This window comes from Gracilinanus agilis, chromosome 2 (genome assembly GCF_016433145.1).
Source record: "Gracilinanus agilis isolate LMUSP501 chromosome 2, AgileGrace, whole genome shotgun sequence".
Taxonomy (NCBI): domain Eukaryota; kingdom Metazoa; phylum Chordata; class Mammalia; order Didelphimorphia; family Didelphidae; genus Gracilinanus; species Gracilinanus agilis.
The window spans coordinates 233,586,612-233,609,814 of record NC_058131.1 but is presented as its reverse complement, the minus strand read 5'-3'; the positions used below and the strand labels follow the sequence as shown (position 1 = coordinate 233,609,814).

Sequence of the window (23,203 nt, the reverse complement as noted above, 5' to 3'; positions counted from 1 at the left end):
GTATTTGTATTTTCAATTAGTTGTTCTCTCTTTTGTTTTTTGGAAAGACTCACCACTGTTGATTTGCATTTTTCTAGTCTGTCAATGAATCCTGCTATGTAGGCCATAAATTCTTATTTCTTTCTTGAACTATTTATTCCTTGATTCATGGTGCCCATACTTATTTATTCCTTCCTTATTCTCTATATTGGTCATGGAATTAAAGTTTCTAAAGTATTTATTGTGGTTCTCTGCTTTCTAGGGATCTCCAGTGTTCTCTACTTCTTGTTTATTTTCCTTTATCTTTCAATATTTATCCAAAGATATTTGTGCTACTCATTTATATGACCGGGAGGCTAAATTTCCTTCTGTTGTTAATATCTTCCCTGATGATTTATCTGTTTGTGTTCAAGGTTTTAAACTGAGTTTTTTTTTCTCTGAGATCTTTGGCAATTCTCCCTATTGTACACTTTTTAATCTCTTTTCCTTTTAAAAACAAAACCAAAAATCCTTACCTTCTGCCTTAGAATCAGTGCTATGTACTGGTTCCAAGGCAGAAGAGTGACAAAGGTTAGACAAATCTGGCCTCAGACACTAACAGTGTGATGATCCTGGACAAGTCACTTAACCCTCATTGCCAGAGAATTTGGCAAGAAGGATCACTTTTTTCAGAGACTAAAGGGAAGAGAAGTTAATGGATGTTAGGAGATGATGTGTATGTGTGTGTGGGGGTGTGGTATTTGAGATGAGAAGGAAAGATGAGGGAGCTCTTAATAGTGAATGAATCTAATTTGGACATAGGTGAGTATGGAGCAAGTTTCTCATGTTTAAAAGGTTTGGGAAGGGAGTGGAATAGCAAATTTGAGAGATTTTGATCAGTTCCTGAGGTAAAAGGGATGGAGGACTGATCACAGTTCTAATCTAAAAGATTTCCTTGCTATTGTGAATGCCCAGTTGAAATTACATCACATGAATTTATAGTAGGCCCAGTCAGTTGGTTTTGTGATATTTCCAGCTCCATTCAGCAATATGTGAATGAGCAAAAGTAGATGGTAAAGGTAATCCAGTGTTGAGATTTGGCAAGACATAACCCGAAAAAGGATAAGGAAGCAAGGAATTTGAGAATAGAATTGAATTGATTCATTAAGGTATTGAGATTGGGAAGAGTGTAGCCAGAGCAGGGAAACATGGAGGGGTAGGAGGATTAGTCACAGTAAGAATGAAAAATAGGGTTAGGATTAGTAAGGCACAGGGAAAGATAGAATGCAAAGGAATTGTACCTGAATAAAGAATTTTGGAAATCTTGAACATAGGTGATGATTAAGAGTGTGCCTGTAGGTATGGTAGAACAGAGTAAATTGTAGGAATTAGAGAGGAACTCAGGAGGCAGCATATGTGAGCAATAGAGTGCTAGGCCTAGAGTAGGGAAAACCCAAGTTCAAATACAATCTTGGACACTTACTAGGTTGTGTGATCCTGGGCAAGTCACTTTGCCTCTATTTGTCTCATTTTTCCACAAATGGAAAATGAGGACAATAATACCACCTATCTCCTAGAATTATTGTGAAGATCAAATGAGAGAATATTTGTAAAGCCCTAAGCACAGTGCCTGGCCCATATTAAGTGCTATATAAATGCTCATTCTCTTCCCCCTTTTCCTCCACTTTATATTTAACTTTTTTCTTTTACTGAACCTCTTTATTTCTTTTTTTTGGATCACAGGATTTTAAAAGATTGGGACTTTAATGTGCATTTCTCTAATTATTAGTGATAAGTATAAGTGATTATTAGTCTAGTACATTTTTTCATATAAGTATTGATAGCTTCAATTTTTTCCTCTGAAAATTGTTAGTACATGTCCTTTGATGATTTATCAATTGGAGAATGACACTTATTCTTATAAATTTGGCTCAGTTGGAGCCAAATATACTTTGGAAATGAGACCTTTATTAGAGAAACTTGTAACAAAGATCCCTCAATACCAACCCACTTAATTTATTTCTTTTCTTCTAATTTTAGTTGCATTGATTTTGTGTGAAACCTTTTAGATTTTATGTAATCAAAATTACCACCTATGAACCTCTCTCTCTTATTTGCTTATGAACTAGTCCTCTATCCACAGATGTGACAAGTAATCTCTTCTATGAACCACTAAAATGCTGATATCACTCTTTATGTCTAAGTCATATAATCATTTTGAGCATATGTTGGTATACAGCTGAGATGCTGGTCTGTAACTAGTTTTTCCCAGACTACTTTCCAGTTTTCCCAACAGTTTTTGTCAATTAGCAACTTCTTGCCCAAGCAGTTGGGATTTATCAAACACCAGGTGCTATCCACATCTGGAGAACTGTGGAAGTTGAAATCCAGAAGAAAACATACAATCAAGGGGGCAGCTGGGTAGCTCAGTGTATTGAGAGCCAGGACTAGAGGTGGTCTGGGTTCTAGATCGGAGGTCCTGGGTTCAAATCTGATCTCAGACACTTCCCAGCTATGTTACCCTGGGCAAGTCACTTAACCCACATTGCCTAGCACTTACCACTCTTTTGTCTTGGAACCAATACATAGTATTGATTCTAAGGTGGAAGGTAGGGGTTTAAAAAAACACATGATTTATCAGTTGTTTATATGGGTATATAATTTGAGGTTTTGGTTTTAAAAGATTACTCTATTACAAAATGAATAATATGGAAATAGGATTTGAGTGATAATATATGTATAACCCAGTGAAATTGCTTGTCAACTCTGGGAGGGAGGAAGGTAGAGGGGAGAGAGACAACAATAATCATGTAACCATGGAAAAAACATTTTTTAAATTTTAATTAAAAAAATGATGTGGCTAGAAAGGGACAGATTTAAAGAGGAGATGTGGAGGTGGGCATAAGATTTGGCAAACAATAGGACATACAGAATGACAGAGAATGAAGAGTCAAGGAAGACTTGGAGGTTTTGAATGTGGGTGACTGGAATGATAGTGGTATTCACAACAGTAACAGAGAAGTTTGAAAGAAGGTTGGTTTGAGGGACTGTTGGATATATAGCCTGGGAGTCATCTTCATAGAGATAATTAAACCTATGGGAGCTGATGAGGTCACCAAGTAAGAATACAGAGAGAGAAGAGGAAAAGGCCTAGGAACCAGTCTTGAGGTATATCTCTAGTTAAGGGGCTTGACAATGATGACAATTTGACAAAGGAGACAGAGAAGGAATAGCAAAATGAGAATCAATACAGAGCAGTTCACAAAAATCCAGAAAAGCGGGGGTATCCAAGTGTTCAACAATGTCAAATATTGCAGAGAGGTCAAGAAAGTTAAGGATTGAGAAAAGGCTCTTGGATCTTGCCATTTGGAAAACTATTTTAGTTGAATGGTGGGTAAGCTGGGGAAACCAGATGTGCAAAATGTTAAGAAGTGAGAGGAGAGAAAATGGCTCAAGAAAGAAATATAGCTTAAGGAGTTAGGATAGTGAGAATATTTTGCAATGCAGAAATAAAAGAACTAGCAGATAGAGACAAAAGATCAAAGAGGGAAGGATTATGGTGGCAATCTGCTAGAGAGGAGTAGAAAGGATGGAATCATGGGTAAATGCAGAAGAATTAGCCTGAAAAGAACTACTTATTCATTAAAGATTGGAGCAAAGAGAAGATAAGGAATGATTCTGATTAGGTGAGGTGTAGAGAGAGAAAGGGAGGAACTTTTAGCAAGTGGAATCCATTTTCTCATTAAAGCCAGCTTAGTTGCATGGTCTTTCTCCAGCTCTGTTCAGAGGCACGTGAAAAGATCTAAAGGAGGTAGAGAGTTGGAATATTCCAGGATTGGCTTATGGTAAAGTGTGAGCCTGTGTACAGAAAACCCTTTGATCTAGCAATACCACTTATTAGGTCTCTTTCCCAAGGAGATTGGGGAAAAGGAGAAGAACCTATGTGTTATAAAATATTTATAGCAGCTCTCTTTGTGGTAGCAAAGAACTGGAAATTGAGAGGATGCCCACCAATGGAGGAATAGCTTAACAAGTTGTGGCTTATGATCATGATGGAGTACTAACTGTACTATAAGAAATAAGAACCAAGAGAACATTATATACAGCAACATTGTTTGCAGAATAACTGTGAATGTCCACTTTCAGAGAAAAAACTGATAAACAGAAACATGTATGACAGTTTTATATATATAGTGAAATGATGTCTTCTCTAGTGCAGGGAGGTGAGAGTGGAAGGGAGATACCAGGGAACTTTAATGTAACAAAAACAAATTAAAAAAAAAAGAAATGCTTTCATTCTAGTCACATTACTCCTTTGATCAAACAACGTGCAGTGGTCCTATCTATCAAGTAGGTTCAAAATCCTTTGTCTGGCATTAAAGAACTTTTATAATTTGATGCTTACCCTTCAAGCAGAATCTTTTTCTTCTGTGCCATGTACTCCATAGTCAACCAAATTCTCCATTTGTCTCCCCTATTTTGCTCATTTAGTAACTACTTTATCTTTAGAGTCCAATTCAAATTTAACTAACTTTTCTATAAAGCTTCTCTGATTCATGGAAGGCCTTCATGTAGCACTGTTTTCCAATTCTTAAATACACTTACCAAGTAGCAATGCTTTTGCTCTTCTTTCCTTATTTATCTTCCCAAAGTATGAACCTTTCCTTTTCAATTATCTTTATATCCATATTCTCCCTCCCAATTACAGGTAGATTCCTGATTCTTCTCCCTTCCGTCTCAGGGATTGTTTTAGCCTTTGTTTCTTTCCCTACCATTTAGCATACTGCCTGGCACATATTAAGTGCTTTATAAATGCCTGTTGACTGGAAACCTCATCTGCTTTCAAGGGTTCAATTATCTACACATAGATCGCTCCCAGATCTATACATCCAGCCAGTCACTTGAGTTCTACTCTTGAATGAATTACCAAAAGCCTATAAGATATTTCAAATCAGAGGTCCTATAGGCATCTCAAACTCAATATATCAAAAACAGACATCCTATTTTCTCCTAAACCTACCCCTCTTCTGAACATCTCTTCCTATCAAGGCCAATATCATTTATCTTGTCACCCAGGTGAGAAACTCTAGTGTTAATATCAAATCCTCTTTCCCTTATTCCATATAGCCTAACAGTTGTCAAATCTTGCTAATACTACTTCTATATTATCTCTTGCAAATATCCCTTTGCCGCTTCTTACAAACCTATAAATAACCTCAGAGCAGGCCCTCACCATCAGGCTATTGAAATGGCATTGTAATTCTCCAATTATCTTCCACACATAAGTGCCTTCATGACATTTAAAAAAGTATAGATCTGGCCGGGCTACTCCCCTGCTCAACAAACTTCAATTTGTTACCTAGTTCCTCAAGGATAAAATACAAACTCCCCTTGTTGGACATTAAAAGTCCCTCACAACTTGGCTCCAACCTACCTTTTCAAACTTTTTATAAATTACTTCCTTTCACACACTCCATAGTCTAGCCTAAATGTTCTCTTGTTCTTAAAACATGACATTCCATCTCCATACCTTTACACAATCCATCCTCCATGTCTGGAGTGCACTCCCTTCCTTAATTCTGCTTCTTGGAATTCCTATCTTCCTTCGAAGTTCAGTTTAAGCATAGTATCCTATATGAGGCCTTTCCGCGTCCCCCAATTGCTAATACCTCTCCTCTAAAATGTCCTAGTATTTATTTCATACATACTTATGCCTACATTTCTTTTTCTGAATGACTATATAAAGTCACTAAAAGCAGAGCGTGTCCATTTTTGGTTTTTTGCATCCCTAATACTCAGCATAGTACTCAGAATATGGCAGATATTTAAGAGCATTTATTAAATCAATCAACTAAGCATTTTTGTTGATTGATTCCTAAAAGCAACTTCCAGACATTGCCTTCAAGACCCAATCAAGGCCAGCTTCTTTCATGAAACCAACCAGGATTCATTCAACCTATATTGATTTCTCCCTTCTCTAATCAACCAAAATTAAGTGGTCACATATATGGCTTGATTCCTACATTCTCTTACCTGGTTTAATTCAACAATTCAAATTATTAAAGAACAATGAATGTGGAGTGGGAAGAACTGGGTTTGAATCTCAGTTGTGCCATATGCTAGCTTTTAAAGTCCCCTTCTGTGAGTCTGTTTCTCTAAATAGTAAAATAAGAGTGTTATACTAAGTGATTTCTAAGGTACCTTCCAAACCTATATCATGTGATGCTATAATTTAATTAGGTTTGTGTTTGTGTTTTACCTTCATGAAAGAAGGCCTATGTCTTATCTAAACTGTCTACCCCAGTGCTTAACCAAGGGTCTCACAAGTGTAGAGTGGAAAGATTAACAAACTTTAGTCTCCTGAACTTTAGTTATGTAACATGGCTAAGTCAAAACCTTTCTAAATGCCAGTTTTTTCATCTGTAAAATGGGTATAACATTTGTAGTGCCTATCTCATGGAGATGTTGTATGGATCAAATGAGAATCTACTTAAAGTATTCTGGAAACCTTAAGCATTATGTCATTTATTAAATGCGTGTGGAATTAATTAATGAGGTTGTAACATTACTAAAACATTAATCAACAAAAGATTAAAACTTGCAAAGAAAAATAGGATGGAGTAGTTCTGGGCAGGCAGTGGTTGATTCATGGTCAAGGTCATACCTCCATAGTTTCAGAAATAACCTCAACAGTTTTTGTTACCATACAGGAATGTACAGCCCTGGTACTTCCCCCAAGCATTTAATCTCAGGGAATTTGGCTGTTGGGTTGAAGGGAGGTAGGTGAGGGGGAGTGGCATGAGGTGGTAGAAGCAGGACAGGAAAACAGGATGACTAGAGAAGAACCCTAAAATGCTCAACTCTCAGGGTCTAAAGGTCAGGATAATCAGCTATGGATATGTGAGCACAGTAGGACTAGACTGTTAACAAGTTTAATCTATGAAATTTGGACTCTCTCAGTGTTATCAATGATCTGTGGGAACGGGAGGAAGAAAAACATCTAAAAAAGGGGGAGTGGGATAACACTAACACCTGTGAGCTTCAGATGATGTGAGAAAAGAGGATGTTCTTATTAAATACAAAGACAAATTCCCAGGAAAGAATAGATGGAGTGAATTTTAGCTATAATATTTGTTTGAAGCTTATTCCTCATAACTGCCAACTGGAGTTATGTGGACCAATAAAACCATTAAATAAATCCAGACGTTCACTATCAGTAAGGCAGTAAAAAAATGAAAACTCAGCTTACGCTCCTCTACTTCTAAAAGCCATAAGAGAAAAAGAACTGAATGTATAAATATTTTAGGAACATATGAATAAACTAGTATTTCAGTAGTTGATTTAAAGAAAGGCTTTTATGTAGCACGTTGGCTAAATCCATTTCAACCATTCAGTGATCACAAAACTCTTTCATAAAAGCTTTAACCACCCTGCCACCAAAAAAAAAGGTACCTACATTGCCAATACAAATAATGCTGTTATAGCCCTACCTATGAGTGACTCTGGGCAAGCCATTTAACCTCACAGTTCCTCGGTTTCCTCATCTGTAAAATGAGGATCAAATGCTCTTGACCTCACAGGATTCAGCTAACACATTTAAGTAATATTAAAGTCTGAGCTATAAGCAGAGCACAAAAAAACCCCCCACAAAAGTCCATAGTTTCAAGGAGCCTGCATCCTACTGAGGAATTGTCCTAAATCACAGCACTTTGCAAACTTTGAAGTACTATATAAATGTGGGTTGTTATTATAATGCCTGGTCAAAGGTCTATATAGAACATAGTAAAATTTTAAATGAACTTTGAAAGGCATTCTACTAAACCACACAGTGGCTAAGGATAAGCAAAATAGAACTTTTACATTTACCACCACTGACCAGGAAATATCTGTTGCTTCCCATAAATATCTGGTTTTCTTTCTAATTAAAACTGATTCTCTCACTAGTAATTTGACTGCTTTAAATTATAAAATGTTTAGGAGTAAAGGAGGAAAAAAGTCTTCCAAAGAAAGACAATCTGAAATGGTAGGGTGGGGAACAGTAGGTGGGATAGTTTTGAGAGAAGATTTCCCAGACTTGTTACCTAGTGTTTAACCAATGTCAATTACTGAAATTAGAGTAAACTTTCAGGTTCTTTTTAACAAAGATTCTTCCATCTCCCCATAAGCTTATATCATTTCAAAGCTAGAGGCTTCGATAAACTTTGTCCTACATTCCAGTTTGCCTGCTACTGAGAGATCAACCTTTGTCCTACTTTCTAAACATGACAGTATTCCAAAACAAATAGCTCAAAGCTTTAGGAAAATATTATACATATGTCTTCCATAAACTATGGTTCCAAAAGATGAACAGATTATGCTGAAATTGCAAACAGTTTTAAAAACGAAAGCTTTAATCATTTTCTAAACATCTTAAATTTGGAGGGGAGGGAGAAATGGTATTAGTTTAAAAAGGAAGAGAGAGCTAGTAAAAATATCCATTCTGCTAGGAAAACATTTTCCATTTATAAAAACAATGTTATTTCATTTAGCACTTACATAATTAGAAAGCTATATTAGACTGGGGTAAAAAAATTTTTCTCCATATATGGAGTTGATAAAAGTTTAAGAATTTAATGTTATGAAGTTAATTTTGGCTAGACTGAATAATACCAGGCAGCCATTCCATAGAAAATTTGCACAAAGGTGCACAAACTCAGCCCTAAAAGTAAGAGGTCAATTTCTTATCTCTAAATAGGTTGATAAGTATTTGGGTTGGGTCCAGGGAAGCTTAAGGCAGATTCCATTCAATACACAAAGGCAGAATAAAAATATCCAGGCATAACCTCCAACTAGTCAAAATCTGTGACTATATTCAGAACTTTAAAATATTTTAAGACTACTGAATTAATGATTTCATTGGTATATACACTACATAGGAAAATATCAATGAATACTTGTTTTCTTGCAATTCTTGCACATATTTTTCTATAATTAAAATCCCAATGTTTTGGGCCTTGAGCTATGATTTCATTTTTTTTTTTAAACCCTTGTACTTCGGTGTATTGTCTCATAGGTGGAAGATTGGTAAGGGTGGGCAATGGGGGTCAAGTGACTTGCCCAGGGTCACACAGCTGGGAAGTGGCTGAGGCCAGGTTTGAACCTAGGACCTCCTGTCTCTAGGCCTGACTCTCACTCCACTGAGCTACCCAGCTGCCCCATATGATTTCATTTTTGTGGGAAACTCTAGATGTGGAAAAATGTGGAAACTCTTAAGAGAGCCACCTGGGAGCAATGAAAGATTAAGTGACTTGCTTAGAGTAACAAAGCCAGTAAGTGTCAGAAACAGAACTTGAACTCAGGTCTTCCAATCTCCAGGGTTAGTCCTCTCTTCACTTTTAATAGTAGTTAACATTTATATATCACCTCTAAAGTTTGCAAAGCATTTTACATATATTATCTCATTTGATCATCACAAAAAAAAGCTATGAACTAAGTTCCCACATTATCTACATTTTACAGATGAAGACACTGAGGTTGGCAGAGGTTAATTAAGCAACTTGCAGTCAAGCAGCTAGTAAGTATCTGAGGCAGGTTTCAAACTGGAATAGATCTTCTTGATTCAAAGACAAGCACTCTTATTTACTATACTACCTAAATGTCTCTATGCTAGGCCTTTTAGCCTTGGTATATTAATGGAAACAACTTTTAACAATAAAGAATATGGAATCATAGAATATTAGAGCTGGAAAGGATACCAGAGAGCAACTCTAAAATAGAGGATCAGAAGAGATGGTGAATCAAAACCCCAAAACTTAAAAGAATGGCTCAAGATCACCAACTCTGGCAGCTAGGTGGCACAGGGAATAGAGGGCCAGGTTTAGAATTGGGAGGACCTGGGTTCAAATATAGCCTTGGACACCTCCTAGCTTGTGTGATCCTGGGGAAATTCGTAACCCAATTACCTAGCCCTTGCTTGCCCTTCTGTCTTAGAGCTGTTACTAAGACAGAAAGTAAGGGTTAAAAAAAAATCATCTACACTACAGTAAAATAGCCTGGAAGATTATCTGATTCCAATTCTCTAACAGTAGTCAGAAGATTTGAGTTCCAACTGAATTTTTACTTACAGTCTTACTTTTGGATATATTATTAGCATGACATAACTATTCAAAGACAAACTGAATAAAACATGACAATCAGTCATATGAAGTTAAATGGGAAAGAAAATTCCCCAAGCCCAAACTTAGAAATCACCTCACTCATATTAATTCTTTTACTGCAAAGTTACATAGGAGAGTGACAGTTTTGTTGCTGATGTAGTTGTTTGGGGTCAGAAATACTATTTTCTCTACTCTATCCAAAGCTCCCAAAAGGATGCAATTCAAATATAGTTTTAATTAAAGTGCCTCAGGGCAGTCAGAGGCAAGGCCCGGGTCTTCCAGACTTTGGTCCCTGGCATGTAGTAGCTTAATAAGGTATGCTGAACTGAAATAAAAGTAATCCAAAATTGGCTCTTTACCCATTACACCACCACACAGTCTCTTAACTGATTTAAGACAGGAAAAGGGACTGGACCTTTGACTTTATTAATAAAGGAAACTGCCTCTTCCAATGCTAGCCAACCCCTTTCTGCAATTTACAGTCTTAGCTGCCCAGGTGTACTGAGAGATTAAGTAATTTATCCAGTGTCACACAGCTAGTATGTATCCGAAGCAAGACAAGCTTAAGCTCTCTATCCTCTGTACCAGGAAGTCTCACCTGCTACAAAGAGTTTGATACCTGAAAACAGGGTGGGAATTCTAATCACCTAACGTTATCCAAATTATCCAATACAAAAACTATTTCTCACATGAGGCATTTTCAACCTAATTCTAATAAGATAGGAAGTTCTTCATGAAAGAGTACTTTAAACAATATTAACAGCTAACACGTATACATCTTTTTAAAGTTTGCAAAGCACTTTAAGTACATTATTATTTCATTTAACTCAGGGGGTAATAGTTATTCTTATCCCCATTTTATTAACGAGTCACACAGCAGGCTCAGAGAATTTTCCCATTGCCACACTAGCTAGAAAAGTGTCTTCGGGAATTCGAACCCCAATTCAAGGCTATTTTCACTAAAAAGGCCAATTGAGAGGTGGAAATAAGAATGAAACGGGATATTCTGAGAATCGAAACGCATAGATAAGGATTCGCGAGGAGACGAAGTGGGTGACAGCAGTGAAAAGAGGACTGAATCTGGGGTTAGGGGACTCAGGTTCGAATCTTGGTTTTGTCCGTGACCTTGCCCGAGTCGTTTCCTCTCACGGGACCTTGGCTTCCTCTCTAGTTTCACAGGGTGAGACAGGGCACGGGATGAGGTGACCTCTGAAGTCCCTACCAGCACTCCGGCTGCAGGAATTCCATCGGGGGGAGGGGAGGATAAGAGCCGTCGCGGGCTCCGCCGGACCAGGGGCAGGTGGGCGCGCAGGGACCGGGATGCCTCGGAGGACGGTTGGCCGGCTCGGTTCCGGCGCCCGCCCGGGGGCGGGGTCCGGGGGAACGGCCGCCAGCTTTCTCTTTCCGTCACCCCTCCAAGACTTCGGTCACTCCCAACTCCCCGTGGCCGGCTCCCTCCCTCTCTCCTTGCTCGGCATTCCCAGCCGCTACCTCACCTGTGAAGCGGCGGGCGCGGGAAGCCGTCAGGCGGCGGAGGCTGCCAATTGCCCGGGAGGCGACCATCTTGGACGGGAGAGGGCGAATGCGAGCTCGCGCCGGGAGCCAGCCAGCGGCGAATCAGGGGGCCTTGATGCCAGGGAAGGTGCCCACTTAGGTCTGTCCCGCACACTGCCGGAAGGGAACCGAGGCGTGGGACGAGACCTTCCACCTCTCGCCCACAGGTTGAGCTGACAAGAGCGGAAGAGCCTCCCTTTCTAGTCTCAAGGACAGAAGACGCCCCTCGGCATAGGGCGGGGCTGCAGAGAGTTTCAGTCAGGCGAAGGGTGGGACAGCCACAGGACCCGGACGCGGAGCGGGGGAGGGGGAACCGGGGCGAAGGACGGGGCGGGAATCCAAGAAAGGAAGAGGGGGTGGGGAGGGAAGGGCGGGGTCCTTTATAGCCGTCAGCGCCGTGTCGGTCAAGTGCAGCTCAGGCCTGGCTCTGGTTTCCAGGATCGCTACCGGGCGGAAGGTTGGACAAGCTAGAGCTGAGGTGAGCTAGGAGGGAGAGCTCTCGCACCCCCGGGCCTACCCGTTCCTCACCAGTGCCTCCCGGGCTCAGGCTAGACTCCAGGCTGGCCTGTCCAGGCTAGCGAAACTCCGGGACCTTAATTCCTCGCGGACGGGGTGTGCCCTGGTAGGATGGGACTGGGGCACCGGAATAGGGAGATGTCACTCGTGCCCGGAGCCTCAGTTTACCTCTTTGCAAAATGAGAGGGTTTGACTTAATCTCTCTAGACCTTGGTTAACGAATCTGTAAAAGGAGAGGATTGGACTAGATGACTTACGGTGGCCCTTCCGCCTGTAATCTTTCTTCCAGCTTCTCTTCCCCTAGTGCTAGAAACCTTCTGCACACATTTTATGTTTTACAAAAGTCTTCCTTCGAGGCAATTCCATTAGGGGGTGGTGGTGGTAGGACTTTGTGATGATTACTATTTATTTATTTCTCTGTATACATTTACTTTTTGTTCTACAACATACTTGTTGGAAGTAGGGCCCAAAGCCGTCTAAATAGCTGTCAGTGTCACAACGGAGTCTGGAGCCCAGGTCTCTGGACTCCCAGGTCAAGCACCTGTTAGAACACAGATGAAAATCCAGGAGTTAGGGAGTGAGCTCTGAAGTCTGTTTTTGATCAGCTGCTGCTGGCTTTGTTAATTCTTTCAATAAAATTATTAAGCATATAGGTCGGAGTCACCATTTGAACCTAAACGTTGTTTGCTTGCTCTAGCCATAGAAACTTAAGAGTAGGGGTAGTGTCTGTACGTCTCAGACCCTGACTGTACGGAAATGAGTGCAGCCTGGTGACTATCAAAGATGGAGTGAGGGTGGATCCAACACTTTTTTTAGTCCGGAAAACTGAGGTTTGAGGAGGTGTGCAGGTGTAAAAAAGTAGGAGCAGGAAAAAAATGGTTGGCAGATTCCAGGAAGTGAAGAAGCAGTTACCCCTTATAATTATATGGCCTTAAAGGTTAGTAGAGGGAACTGAGGTTAGTTAAAGAGGCCTGGGCAAGTCATTTTTCATCCAAGAGCCTCAGTTTCCTCATCTGTAAAAGAAAGGCCTGGACTAGATGATCTTTATTTTATCCAGGTACCATATCAGTTGATCTTAAGATCACACTCCCTACCACGAAGGAAGAACTGGTATCCCAGTTTGGCAGATTGTATGTCTGGTGAATGTACTTAAGTTCATGTCCAATAGGCAAAGAAAAAATATTTGTTGAATTTTAGGAAAGAAATTTATGAGCTGGGACTTTGTCTATAGTTTGACCCAAATAATAATGCTATTGGAAACCATGCCACATAAGGATGATTGGAGGAATTTAGAACGTCTAGTCTGGAAAAGAGACTTTTTTTTTTTAAAGCAACTTTGAGAGTCAAGTAATTTGAAGAGTTCTCCTAGTGCAGAGAAGAGTTAGGTTCTGGAGGATGAAACCCAGAAGTAATGGGTAAAAGTTTCCTAGATAAAATTTAATCCCAGTAAAGAACTTCCTAAGGATACAGGCCTAAAATGAAATGGCATGAATCCAGAGAAATGAGATTCCCATTATTGGATGTCTTCAAGTAGAAACTGGATAACAGTTTGTCATTGAGGTTGTAAAGGAAATTCTTGCTTCTGTAAGTCTGGACTAAATTAAACTCTGAGGTAAATTCTGAGATTAAGTTTGTGAAAGTTAGGTTTTCAAAGTTACCTAAGATCATGAAACTTAGTGTATGGCAAAGCAAGAACTACTTAATTCAACAAACATTTGTTACTTTCTTGCTATATACCTAGAAATGGAGATATAGAGATAAAGATGATTAAAATGAAAAGCTCCCACTCTCAAAGAATTTAAAAGTCTCCTGGGGAAAAACAACAGTTGTACTGGTAGATAAATGCAGGATATATTTATCAGCTAAATATAGAGTAATGGGAGGGTAAAGAGGGTAGGGATACAGAAGTGATATAATTGTAGGATAAGGAAAGACCTTCTATAGGAAGTGGTACTTGGGCTGAGTCTAGAAGAAAGCAGAAGGTTCAGGAGTAAGAGGTAAGGAAGCAGGCACAGAGGTGAGATATGGAAATAATTTAACAAACATTAATTTAAATATCTATAGAGCACTGGGTTGCCTGTTTGGAGAGATACAAAATTTACCTAAGTCAGAGCCCCTGACAACTAGTTGCACTCTTTTCTATAATAAAGGCCAAGTCACCTTCAAAAAGCTTTCTGGGACCACCTCAATTGTCATAGTGATGATTACCATCTAAATCTTGTTTAACATGTGTTGCCTTTTTTATTATTTATTTTCCTGTACACATACATTTCCTATCTAGGTGCTGAGAATGCAGAGATAAGGGGAAATTTACCTTCTGCTTGGGGAAAAATGTTTATTTAAATATATACATATATTTATAAATTGCTTTGTATATGTTTTATATTTACCTGTGTATGTATGTGTATACCTATATAAAGTAATTTGGAGGAGGGTGCTATTAACTGAGGGCAGATAGACAAGTCAAAAGAGTACTGAACCCGAAAGCAGGAAGAATCATTTCTGTGAGTTCAAATCTGGCCTCAAACACTTACTAGCTATGAGACCTGGGCAAATTTATCTCAATTTTGTTCATTCTTTTAAATTTGTTTTGTTATTTCCTAATGTCTTATGGAGTCATTAGCTTCCATTTGACATTCTAATTTTTAGGGAGCCATTTCCTTCTATGAGGTTTTACAGTTCTTTTTTCAGGGAGTTATTTTCTTGTTTAAGGTTTTTGTATTTCCTTTTTTTTAGGAAGCTCTTTTCTTCAGTGAGTTTTTGTTCTAAGATTTTTATTTTTTCCCTATAATTTTCTAATTTTTCTTCCAAGTCTTTTATTATTGCATTTTGATCCTTTTTCAGAGTTCTGCAAGGAATTCATATCCTTTCACATTTTCCTTTGAGGCATCACATATTTTTATTTTTGTATTGCTGTCTCTTCTGAACTTGCATTTTGGCTATCTGTTATTGAAATAGCTTTATCAAGAAGATCTTACCATCTATAATGTATAATATAATATATGCAAATTATTAATCTTCTTTGTGTCACAGAACCCTTGAACATAATGTATCATAGCATACCAATACCATCCATGGGGTTTCTTAACAAAAGAAGTGGAGTGATTTGCCATTTCCTTCTCCAGGGTTCAGGTAAACAGAGTGACTTGTCCAAGGTCAAACAGCTAGTGTTTCAATCTATATTTGAACTCAGGTCTTCCTGACTACAGGCACAATACTCTATCTACTGAGCTACTTGGCTGCGTCTCCATAGCTTTTTATAATATACCGAAACTCTTTTCTCACCTCTGTCTCTTAGAATCTTGAGTTTCAAAAATTTAAATTAAAAAAAAAAGAGTCCCTGGTTTCCTTAAAAACTCAGCTCAAATACCATGCATGGGAATATCTCATTTTATTGTACTTCCCTTTATTGTATTTCATAGATAATTACATTTTTTTTACATATCAAAGTTTTGTCAAGTAAGTCCATTGGCACCATTTTTCTAAAAGGATATGCTCACATCTTGGTCTGTGTCACATTTTTGTAAATCTTGAAGTATTTCAGGCTTTTTCTTTATTATTATATCTGTTTTGGTGATCTGTGATCTTTGATGTTACTATTGCAATTGTTTTGGGGCACCAGGACTAAGCCCATATAAGATGGCAAACTTAATTGATAAATGTTATATGTGTGTTCTGACTCTCTTATTTGTTGGCCTATTCTTCTCTCTGTCTCTTTCTCTCCAACCCCCTCAGTCCTCTTTATTCCCTGAAATGCAACAATATTGAAATTAGACCAACTAATAACCCTTTAATGGGGATAGCTAGGCGACTCAGTAGATAAAGGACCAGGCCCAAAGTCAGGAGAACCTGGTTCAAATGTGATTGCAGATACTTCCTAGGCCTGTGACTTTGGGCAAGTCACTTAACTCCCATTGCCTAGCTCTTACTATTCTTCTGCCTTAGAACCTATACTTAATATTGATTCTAAGACAGAAGGTAAGGTTTAAAAAAAAAGTAATGACCTCTGAATGTTCAAGTGAAAGGAAGAGTCATTCAATATGACAAACATCATTGTCTTATTTTAAAACATTTCCAGAGCCACCCCAACCTTCAGCAATCACCATCTTGATCAGTCAGAATCTTCCACCAACAAAAATATTAATACATACTGAAGGCACAGATGATTATTAGCATTTTTAGCAATAAAACTTTTTCATTAACACTGAACTTTTTTTAGACAGAATGCACTTAGTATGACTTAATAGTATCATGCAATTTTAATATGCTCTGGTAAACCAAAAAATTTGTGTAACTATTGTGATATTCACTTTGTGGTGATGGTCTAGAACTGAACCAGCACCATCTCTGTATGCCTGTATTACAGAAGGCCTTTCCTTACCCCTCCAGCTACTAGTCTTTTCTCATCAAGAAATTATCTTGTACTTATTTTGCATATACTGATATACGTACACATTATTTTCCTCAATAGATTATAAGCTAAATGAGAGCAAAAACTATTTCATTGAAGTATTTGTATCTCCAGGGCCTAATAAAGTCACTATATAGTAAGTACTTGATAAAAGCCGATTGATCAAACAATGCAAATCTTTCCAAGTCATTCTCCTATCCAAGAAGTTTAGTATCCTATCCTAATACCTCTAGGATAAAACATAATTCTTCCATATAGCTTTTAAGCACTTCACAAAGACTTGCTGAATTCCTTTCAGAGCTGCTTATTCACCATTAGTGTCTACCTGTCATCCAACTCTTACCTGTAGCTTCAAGGAACTGAAGAATGAGTACTAGACACACCTCAGTAGAAATCCATCTTGGCAGGTTGAGGGTAACTGTCAGGTCTCAAACCCATCCGTGAGTTTTCAGGGTATCTACCCCAAGCATGTGAAAACTTCTCCAATGGAACTGCCAGAAGAAAACGATTTGTTTCAATGGCCATGAAAGCAGCCAAAATAGGTGATGTAAAATGCTTAGAGCAGTGATTCCCAAAGTGGGCACTACCGCCCCCTGGTGGGTGCTGCAGCGATCCAGTGAGGTGGTGATGGCCACACTTTTTTTTATATTACATACTATTCTGAGTTCAATAAATAGTTTCATAATTTCCAGGGGGCACTAAGTAATATTTTTTCTGGAAAGGGGGCGGTAGGCCAAAAAAGTTTGGGAACCACTGGCTTAGAGCATGGTCAGACATGGAAGATGCCAAAACCATCCACTGTCTCCCAGACATTTGCCAGTTATCCTGACTTTTTTGTCTTGCCACTGGACTTGGATAACTCTGGAAGAGAAAGTGAGGCTGAAAACTTTGTGTAACTCTGCCCCTCTAAAATCCAATTCACTCGAGTCAAGACGTTGCCCTGTAATGTCATTGCTCCTTTTTAAGGACCACTACCACCAAACAACAAATAGACCTCATTGTATTAATGAGGAAGTATTGTATAGCAAGATCTTGTGGCAAAAAAGTTAGCAGTAGAGAGATGACACTTAATTGAGATAAGGAGATGGGCCAATCATTATTGAGAAGAATGACTGATGGACATCTCATGAGATCCATTTGAATATATATAATATTCAGCAACTTTTAAAAAAGCCTCTAGTATGTGGGGGGAACTGTGTGGAGGATTTATAGCAGGACAGGGTAAGAAGGATGAACTCATGGAAATTTGTGGAAGTTTGATATAAAATGAAAATTGTGTTTTCTGCCTAATACAGGAAATATAGGGGGAAATAGAATTTAGAAAAGGAAAGACTGATATTTGGTACCAATGCAAAGCCAATGGGATGGGAAAAGTTTCTTCAAATCTATTTATTTGAAATCATAACCTTAAGAGGCTTTTTCAGGTGAATGACCTTATTTATTTGCGTACTGTGCAATGTTAAGTAATAGTTCAATTTCTTGGTATTAAAGAAAAATCCTATTGGCCACAACCCAAATAGGGTTTGAATGCAAACTGCAGTTTGCTGTGGTTAGGAAAAGGCATAAAGAAGGTTCTTAGAATAATTATTTTGAGGGCAAATGACAAATGGAAGGTGGCATTGCCTTTATCTTTAAAAAATGTATATATATATATTATATACATAATATATATATAATCTTTCTAAGAGATGACTACCTTTTCTCTCAATAGTAAGAGACTAACTGTCCTTAAATTCTTCTCAACTTATTTAATCCTTTGAAACTTAAGGAATAGAACCATAAATATCATTGTAATGCTTGCTTTGTGCCTGTTACAAGAATAAGTAAGTTTCAGACAATTTGTTTTAAAGGAAATCCCAGTTCCATTGATTTACATTATAAAAGGTAAATAAATGTTCCTATGGCAGAGGAAACTCCTAATGAATGGAAATGAAAGTTTGGGCATCAGGGACTATAGAACTAGATTATGGAAGAATGAAGAATGTTTTTACATAAATTTTAGATTGATATTGATACCAAAATCTTTCTCCCCACTCTACCTGTCTTTTCCATTCACCCTTTCTCTACCAGCATGGCAACATGACATTGTGCATAAAAAGCAGTCTCCAGAATCAAAAGCTCTGGGTTCTGGTTAGACCCCTGACACACAACAGTTGAGTCTTTGAAGAAGACCCTTGCCAGTGCCTGTGGGCACTTAAGAACTTAAGTTTGAAAGTAGGTGCCAAACTGCATTGACAGAGTTTCCTCATCAAGAGTTCCCTATATCAGCTAAGTCATAGATCTTATTAAAAAATTCTTTACCTTTCACCTCTACCTTCTAGCCCATTACTTCTGTGCTTTCCTGAGAGGTCTCTTGGTATCCCCCTAAAAGCTTCTGAATAAGTATAGAACTTCTTCCTCTCTTATTTACATACATGTCTAATGATTACAGCAAACCTTACTTAATACTTGCCAGGGCTACCTCATAAATTCTAAATTTGAAAAGCTATTAAACAGGAAAGTTTAAAGTGAAGAATACCTTCATATACAGCCAGATTGGAAGGAGAACAGTACCTCACTATGCCCAAAAGTCCATCTTGGCCTTAGAAGAGAGAATATTTTGCCATTTGATAAATAATAAATTGTCTTTAAAATATTATATGTGCATTATATTTTACAGAGCTAGCTTAAAACATGCAAATAATTCAGATGCTATTTTTATTTTTTTTTTTTAGACATAAAAATGACTTCCATATTGACTCGAACTTTCAGAAATCTGTCCGTTACATCAACCTGGGCCATCAAATCCTGTAAGTTAAGTTTTTAATTCTCTTTGAAAAAGCCAATTTAAGATCTAAGAAAATTATAAACTGTTTTACACTTAAATAAATTCATAATTATTTTGTGTTTCAGCTGTAAGACCCCTGAGCTGTTCCTCTCAGCTACTGACACCAGGTACAATCATTTGCTTGCATCTTGGGGATTCTAAATCTTGAGCTATAAAATGGGTTGGAGGCAGTTTATTTATCCTCATACCTGTATGAAGAACATTGTCTGATAGTTATTAGTGAGTTGTGCATATATAGTATCTAACTAGGTTCAATAGTATTTTGTATGATAAAAAAGGAAAAGTCTGATTTGTCTCATAATTATTTACATCACTGGTGCTTCACACCTAGTAACCTTGTGAGAGAGGCAGTGAAGTATTACTCCCATGAAAAACTGAATATCAGAGCAATAAGATGACTTGCCTGGGGAAGCTATGTAGTACAGTGAATAAAGAGCCAGGCCTGAAGTGGGGAGGATCAGGGTTCAAATCTTGTCTCAGACATTTCCTAGCTATGTGACCCTGGCAAGTCACTTAGCCCGGAATGGCCTATCCCTTGCTACTCTTCTGTCTTATGATTAATATTAGGACAGAAAGTAAGGATTTAAAAAAAAAAAAAGGTGCCTTGTCCAAGAATCCAGGCAGAATCCAAACTTGAATTCAAATGAAAACACTCCAGATACTTTAACTCCTTCCATAATAAAGCATCTTTGCAGCAGAATCATATTTTAGTGTCTATAGCCTTGAAGGCCGCCTGTGGCCATGCCCTGATATAATTGACTGATATCACCCAAACCTTATATGAGCCTGATTTATTCCTAAAAGCTAGCTTATTTGCTTTCAGTAGGAAATACATTTTCCTAATTATTGGAATACTCGCCTCCCATTCCCTTATAAATAATGAGGTACCCAAAAAGTCAAATTTGGTTATCTGAAGGTTTCTTGCCAAAGATGAAATTTTAATGTGGTTAGTTGATTCCACAAATCCTTTAATCATAGATTTAGAGGAAGAAGGGCCCTTAAAGGTCCTTCCCCTTCATTTTTATAGATGAGGGAATAGCTCCAGAGAGGACCTTTTACTCCAGAACCAGTATATTTTTTTCCTATATTCCATCACTTTTTTACTGCTTTGACCTATTTACTATCATCAATTTGCCTTCCTAGTAATAATATATATGCATTTTTCAAAACCTACATTTCTACATAAATGCCAGTTATCCATTTTATCTCCCAGATAAAAGTCTTTTTTTAAATGACATTTCTGAAAGCACTGAGAAAATTGTCACCTTCAGATTTCTAGCTATGTGACAATAGTCAAGTTATCTCGCCTCTCTGGGCTTCTGTTTCCTCTTCTGTAGAAATGAGAGAGTTGAACTAGATTTCTTAGGTTTCATTTAAGTTAAGCCAGCATATCAAGGTGCTGTCATTTTGTCGGTGTGGGGATCCCTCTATGTTTATGACCCATCTTTAATTTAGAGTTGAGTTTGCCTAATGCTAAAAGGGGTTAAATGACTTGTTTAGATCACACAACTAGTAGTGTTCAGGGTGGGATTTGAATTAATTCTTATTTTTAAAAAATTTTAATAACAAATTTTCACATAATTTTTCTGGAGTTATATGAACCATATTGTCTCCCTTCTTCCCTCCCCTCTTTCTAGAACTGACAAGCAATTCAATCTGGGTTATACATGTATTATCATGTAAAACATATTTCTATATTATTCAATTTTGTAAGTGAATCATCTTATAGAACCAAAACCCCAAAACATAAACTCAAGTAAACAAGTGATAAGTCATATGTTTTCATCTCCATTCCTATTCCAACAGTTCTTTCTCTGGAGATGGATAGCATTCTTTTTCATAAGATCCTTAGAATTGTCCTGAATCATTGTATTGCTGTTCTGAACTAGTTCTTCTTGACTCCAAGTCCAGCCCTCTATCTTCTCTGTCATACTCTCTTTAATTTGAGTTGTAATGATAATAATTCATATACACATATGAAGTTAAGGTGGTGTACAAGATAGTACATATGTTATTATTCAATTCAGTTTCTGTTCAACAAATGTTTGTTAAGTTCCTATTGTGTTAATAGCCCTGTGATAGGCATTGGAGATACAAAGATGAAGAAGAAACAATCCATGTCCTCAAAGACTTTACATTCTGTAGTAAAAAAAAACAAAACAAAACCAAAAAAAAACTGGTACACAGATAGGTAAATCCAAAAAAATACAAAGTGATCTCAGGATCATGTGAGAACAAATTGGACCTATTAGTAAGGGTTTCCTGAAGGAAGTGGCCCTGGAGTGAAAGCTTTATTTGAAGGGAAACAGTAGTTCTAAGAGGGTTGCTATGTGGCATAGTGGCATAGCCCTAGGCCAGGAATTAAAATCTGGTCTCAGATACTTAGTAGCTATGTGACCCTGGGCAAGTCACTTAACCCTATTTGCCTCAGTTTCCTCATTTATAAAATGACCTGGAGAAGGAAATGGCAAATACTCCATGACAAAGTATTCTTTGCCAAGAAAATCCCAAATGGGGTCATAACGAGTCAGACAGGACTGGAAAATGACCAAACAATGACAAAGTAGTTCCTAGAGGTAGAGATGAGGACAGAGAGCATTGCTTGCCTGAGAGGTTATGCTCTCACAAGGATGGGGGAAATAAAAAACAAGTAAACCAATTATTTGCCTGGAGAGTATGTGAAAGTATAAGGGGAAAACCAGTGGGTAATTAGCCTGGAAAGACTGGAGCCAGATTGTGAAGGATTTTAAATGCCAAATAGAGGAGATTGTACTTTATTCTAGAATAAGAAGAACAGGCTGAAGTTGGAATTTGAATATCCTGAGTTCCAAGTTCTGCTTGAACATTCTATGATCTTTTTTAATATTGCCCCTCAATTTCTGATTTCCTTTTCATTGCAATAGCTTCACAGTGATCTTATCATGTGAATATCTTGTTCTAGAAAAACTGCTTTTAATTGAACTGCTTTATATCTACCTCCAAGAATGCTTATTCTTGATCTGTTTTTTTCTGTAGCCCCTATTGCTATCTGTGGTCAGGATTGCCATTAACTTCACAGAAGGTGTCTCTTTTTTGGCCAGTATCACTTTCCTCTTAATTTTTAAAAATAATTTTGTACTCTGAATTTTATGGGCAGCTGAATAATGCAGTGGATAGAGTGCTGGGTCTAGAGTCAGGAAGACTTGTCTTCCTAAGTTCAAATTTGCCCTTGGACATTTACTAGCTGTGACCCTGGGCAAGTCATTTAACCCCTTTTGCCTCAGTTCCTTATCTGTAAAATGAATTGGAGAAGGAGATGGCAAACCACTAGTACTTTGCCAAGAAAACTTCAAGTGGAGTCATGAAAGTAAGACACTATTGAAATGACTGGACAGCAACAACTGAATTTTATACCAAAAAAAACCCAACACAAAAGTATTCTCATATACAAAATAGAACTGAAAAATATGGAATTATATATGAAACCATGAATCTCCATTACATACAGTCTACTTTAAGAAAATAAAGTATACAATGAATTTAGCATGTCACTTTCAAAGCTATCTGCCTTATCTATGCTTCCTTATGAATTTCCTTCTGTTCTCTTCTGTTCATTATGTTTTGGAAACTTCAGTGAGTCTCTTTTCTATTTTGGGGCAGTACTGTCCCTATTGCCCTCAAGCTCCACACCCTAATGACAAAAAAAAAAATGCAATTCTTCTAACAAGTGTAATCAAGCAAGATAAGCCCATAATTTCCATGTCCAAAAATGTGTGCCCCATTTTGGTCCTTGAATCTATCAGCCCTCTGTCAAGAGGTGAA

General features: G+C 37.9%; 2 protein-coding genes across 2 annotated transcripts in view; one reads left to right on the top strand and one right to left on the bottom strand.

Moving 5' to 3' along the window:
• Nucleotides 1-11,810, bottom strand: part of HADHA (hydroxyacyl-CoA dehydrogenase trifunctional multienzyme complex subunit alpha) — a 59,106-nt gene extending 47,296 nt beyond the window's left edge. Inside the window, exon 1 of the mRNA XM_044663752.1 lies at nucleotides 11,591-11,810. Within this exon, the coding sequence (XP_044519687.1) occupies nucleotides 11,591-11,657 (67 nt within the window). The 5' untranslated portion in view covers nucleotides 11,658-11,810. The remainder of the gene's footprint in view (nucleotides 1-11,590) is intronic.
• A 230-nt stretch (nucleotides 11,811-12,040) lies between these two features.
• HADHB (hydroxyacyl-CoA dehydrogenase trifunctional multienzyme complex subunit beta) overlaps nucleotides 12,041-23,203 on the top strand; it is a 42,079-nt gene continuing 30,916 nt past the window's right edge. Inside the window, exons 1-3 of the mRNA XM_044663751.1 lie at nucleotides 12,041-12,126; nucleotides 19,290-19,364; nucleotides 19,468-19,509. Coding sequence (XP_044519686.1) covers nucleotides 19,298-19,364; nucleotides 19,468-19,509 — 109 coding nt within the window. The 5' untranslated portion in view covers nucleotides 12,041-12,126; nucleotides 19,290-19,297. The remainder of the gene's footprint in view (nucleotides 12,127-19,289; nucleotides 19,365-19,467; nucleotides 19,510-23,203) is intronic.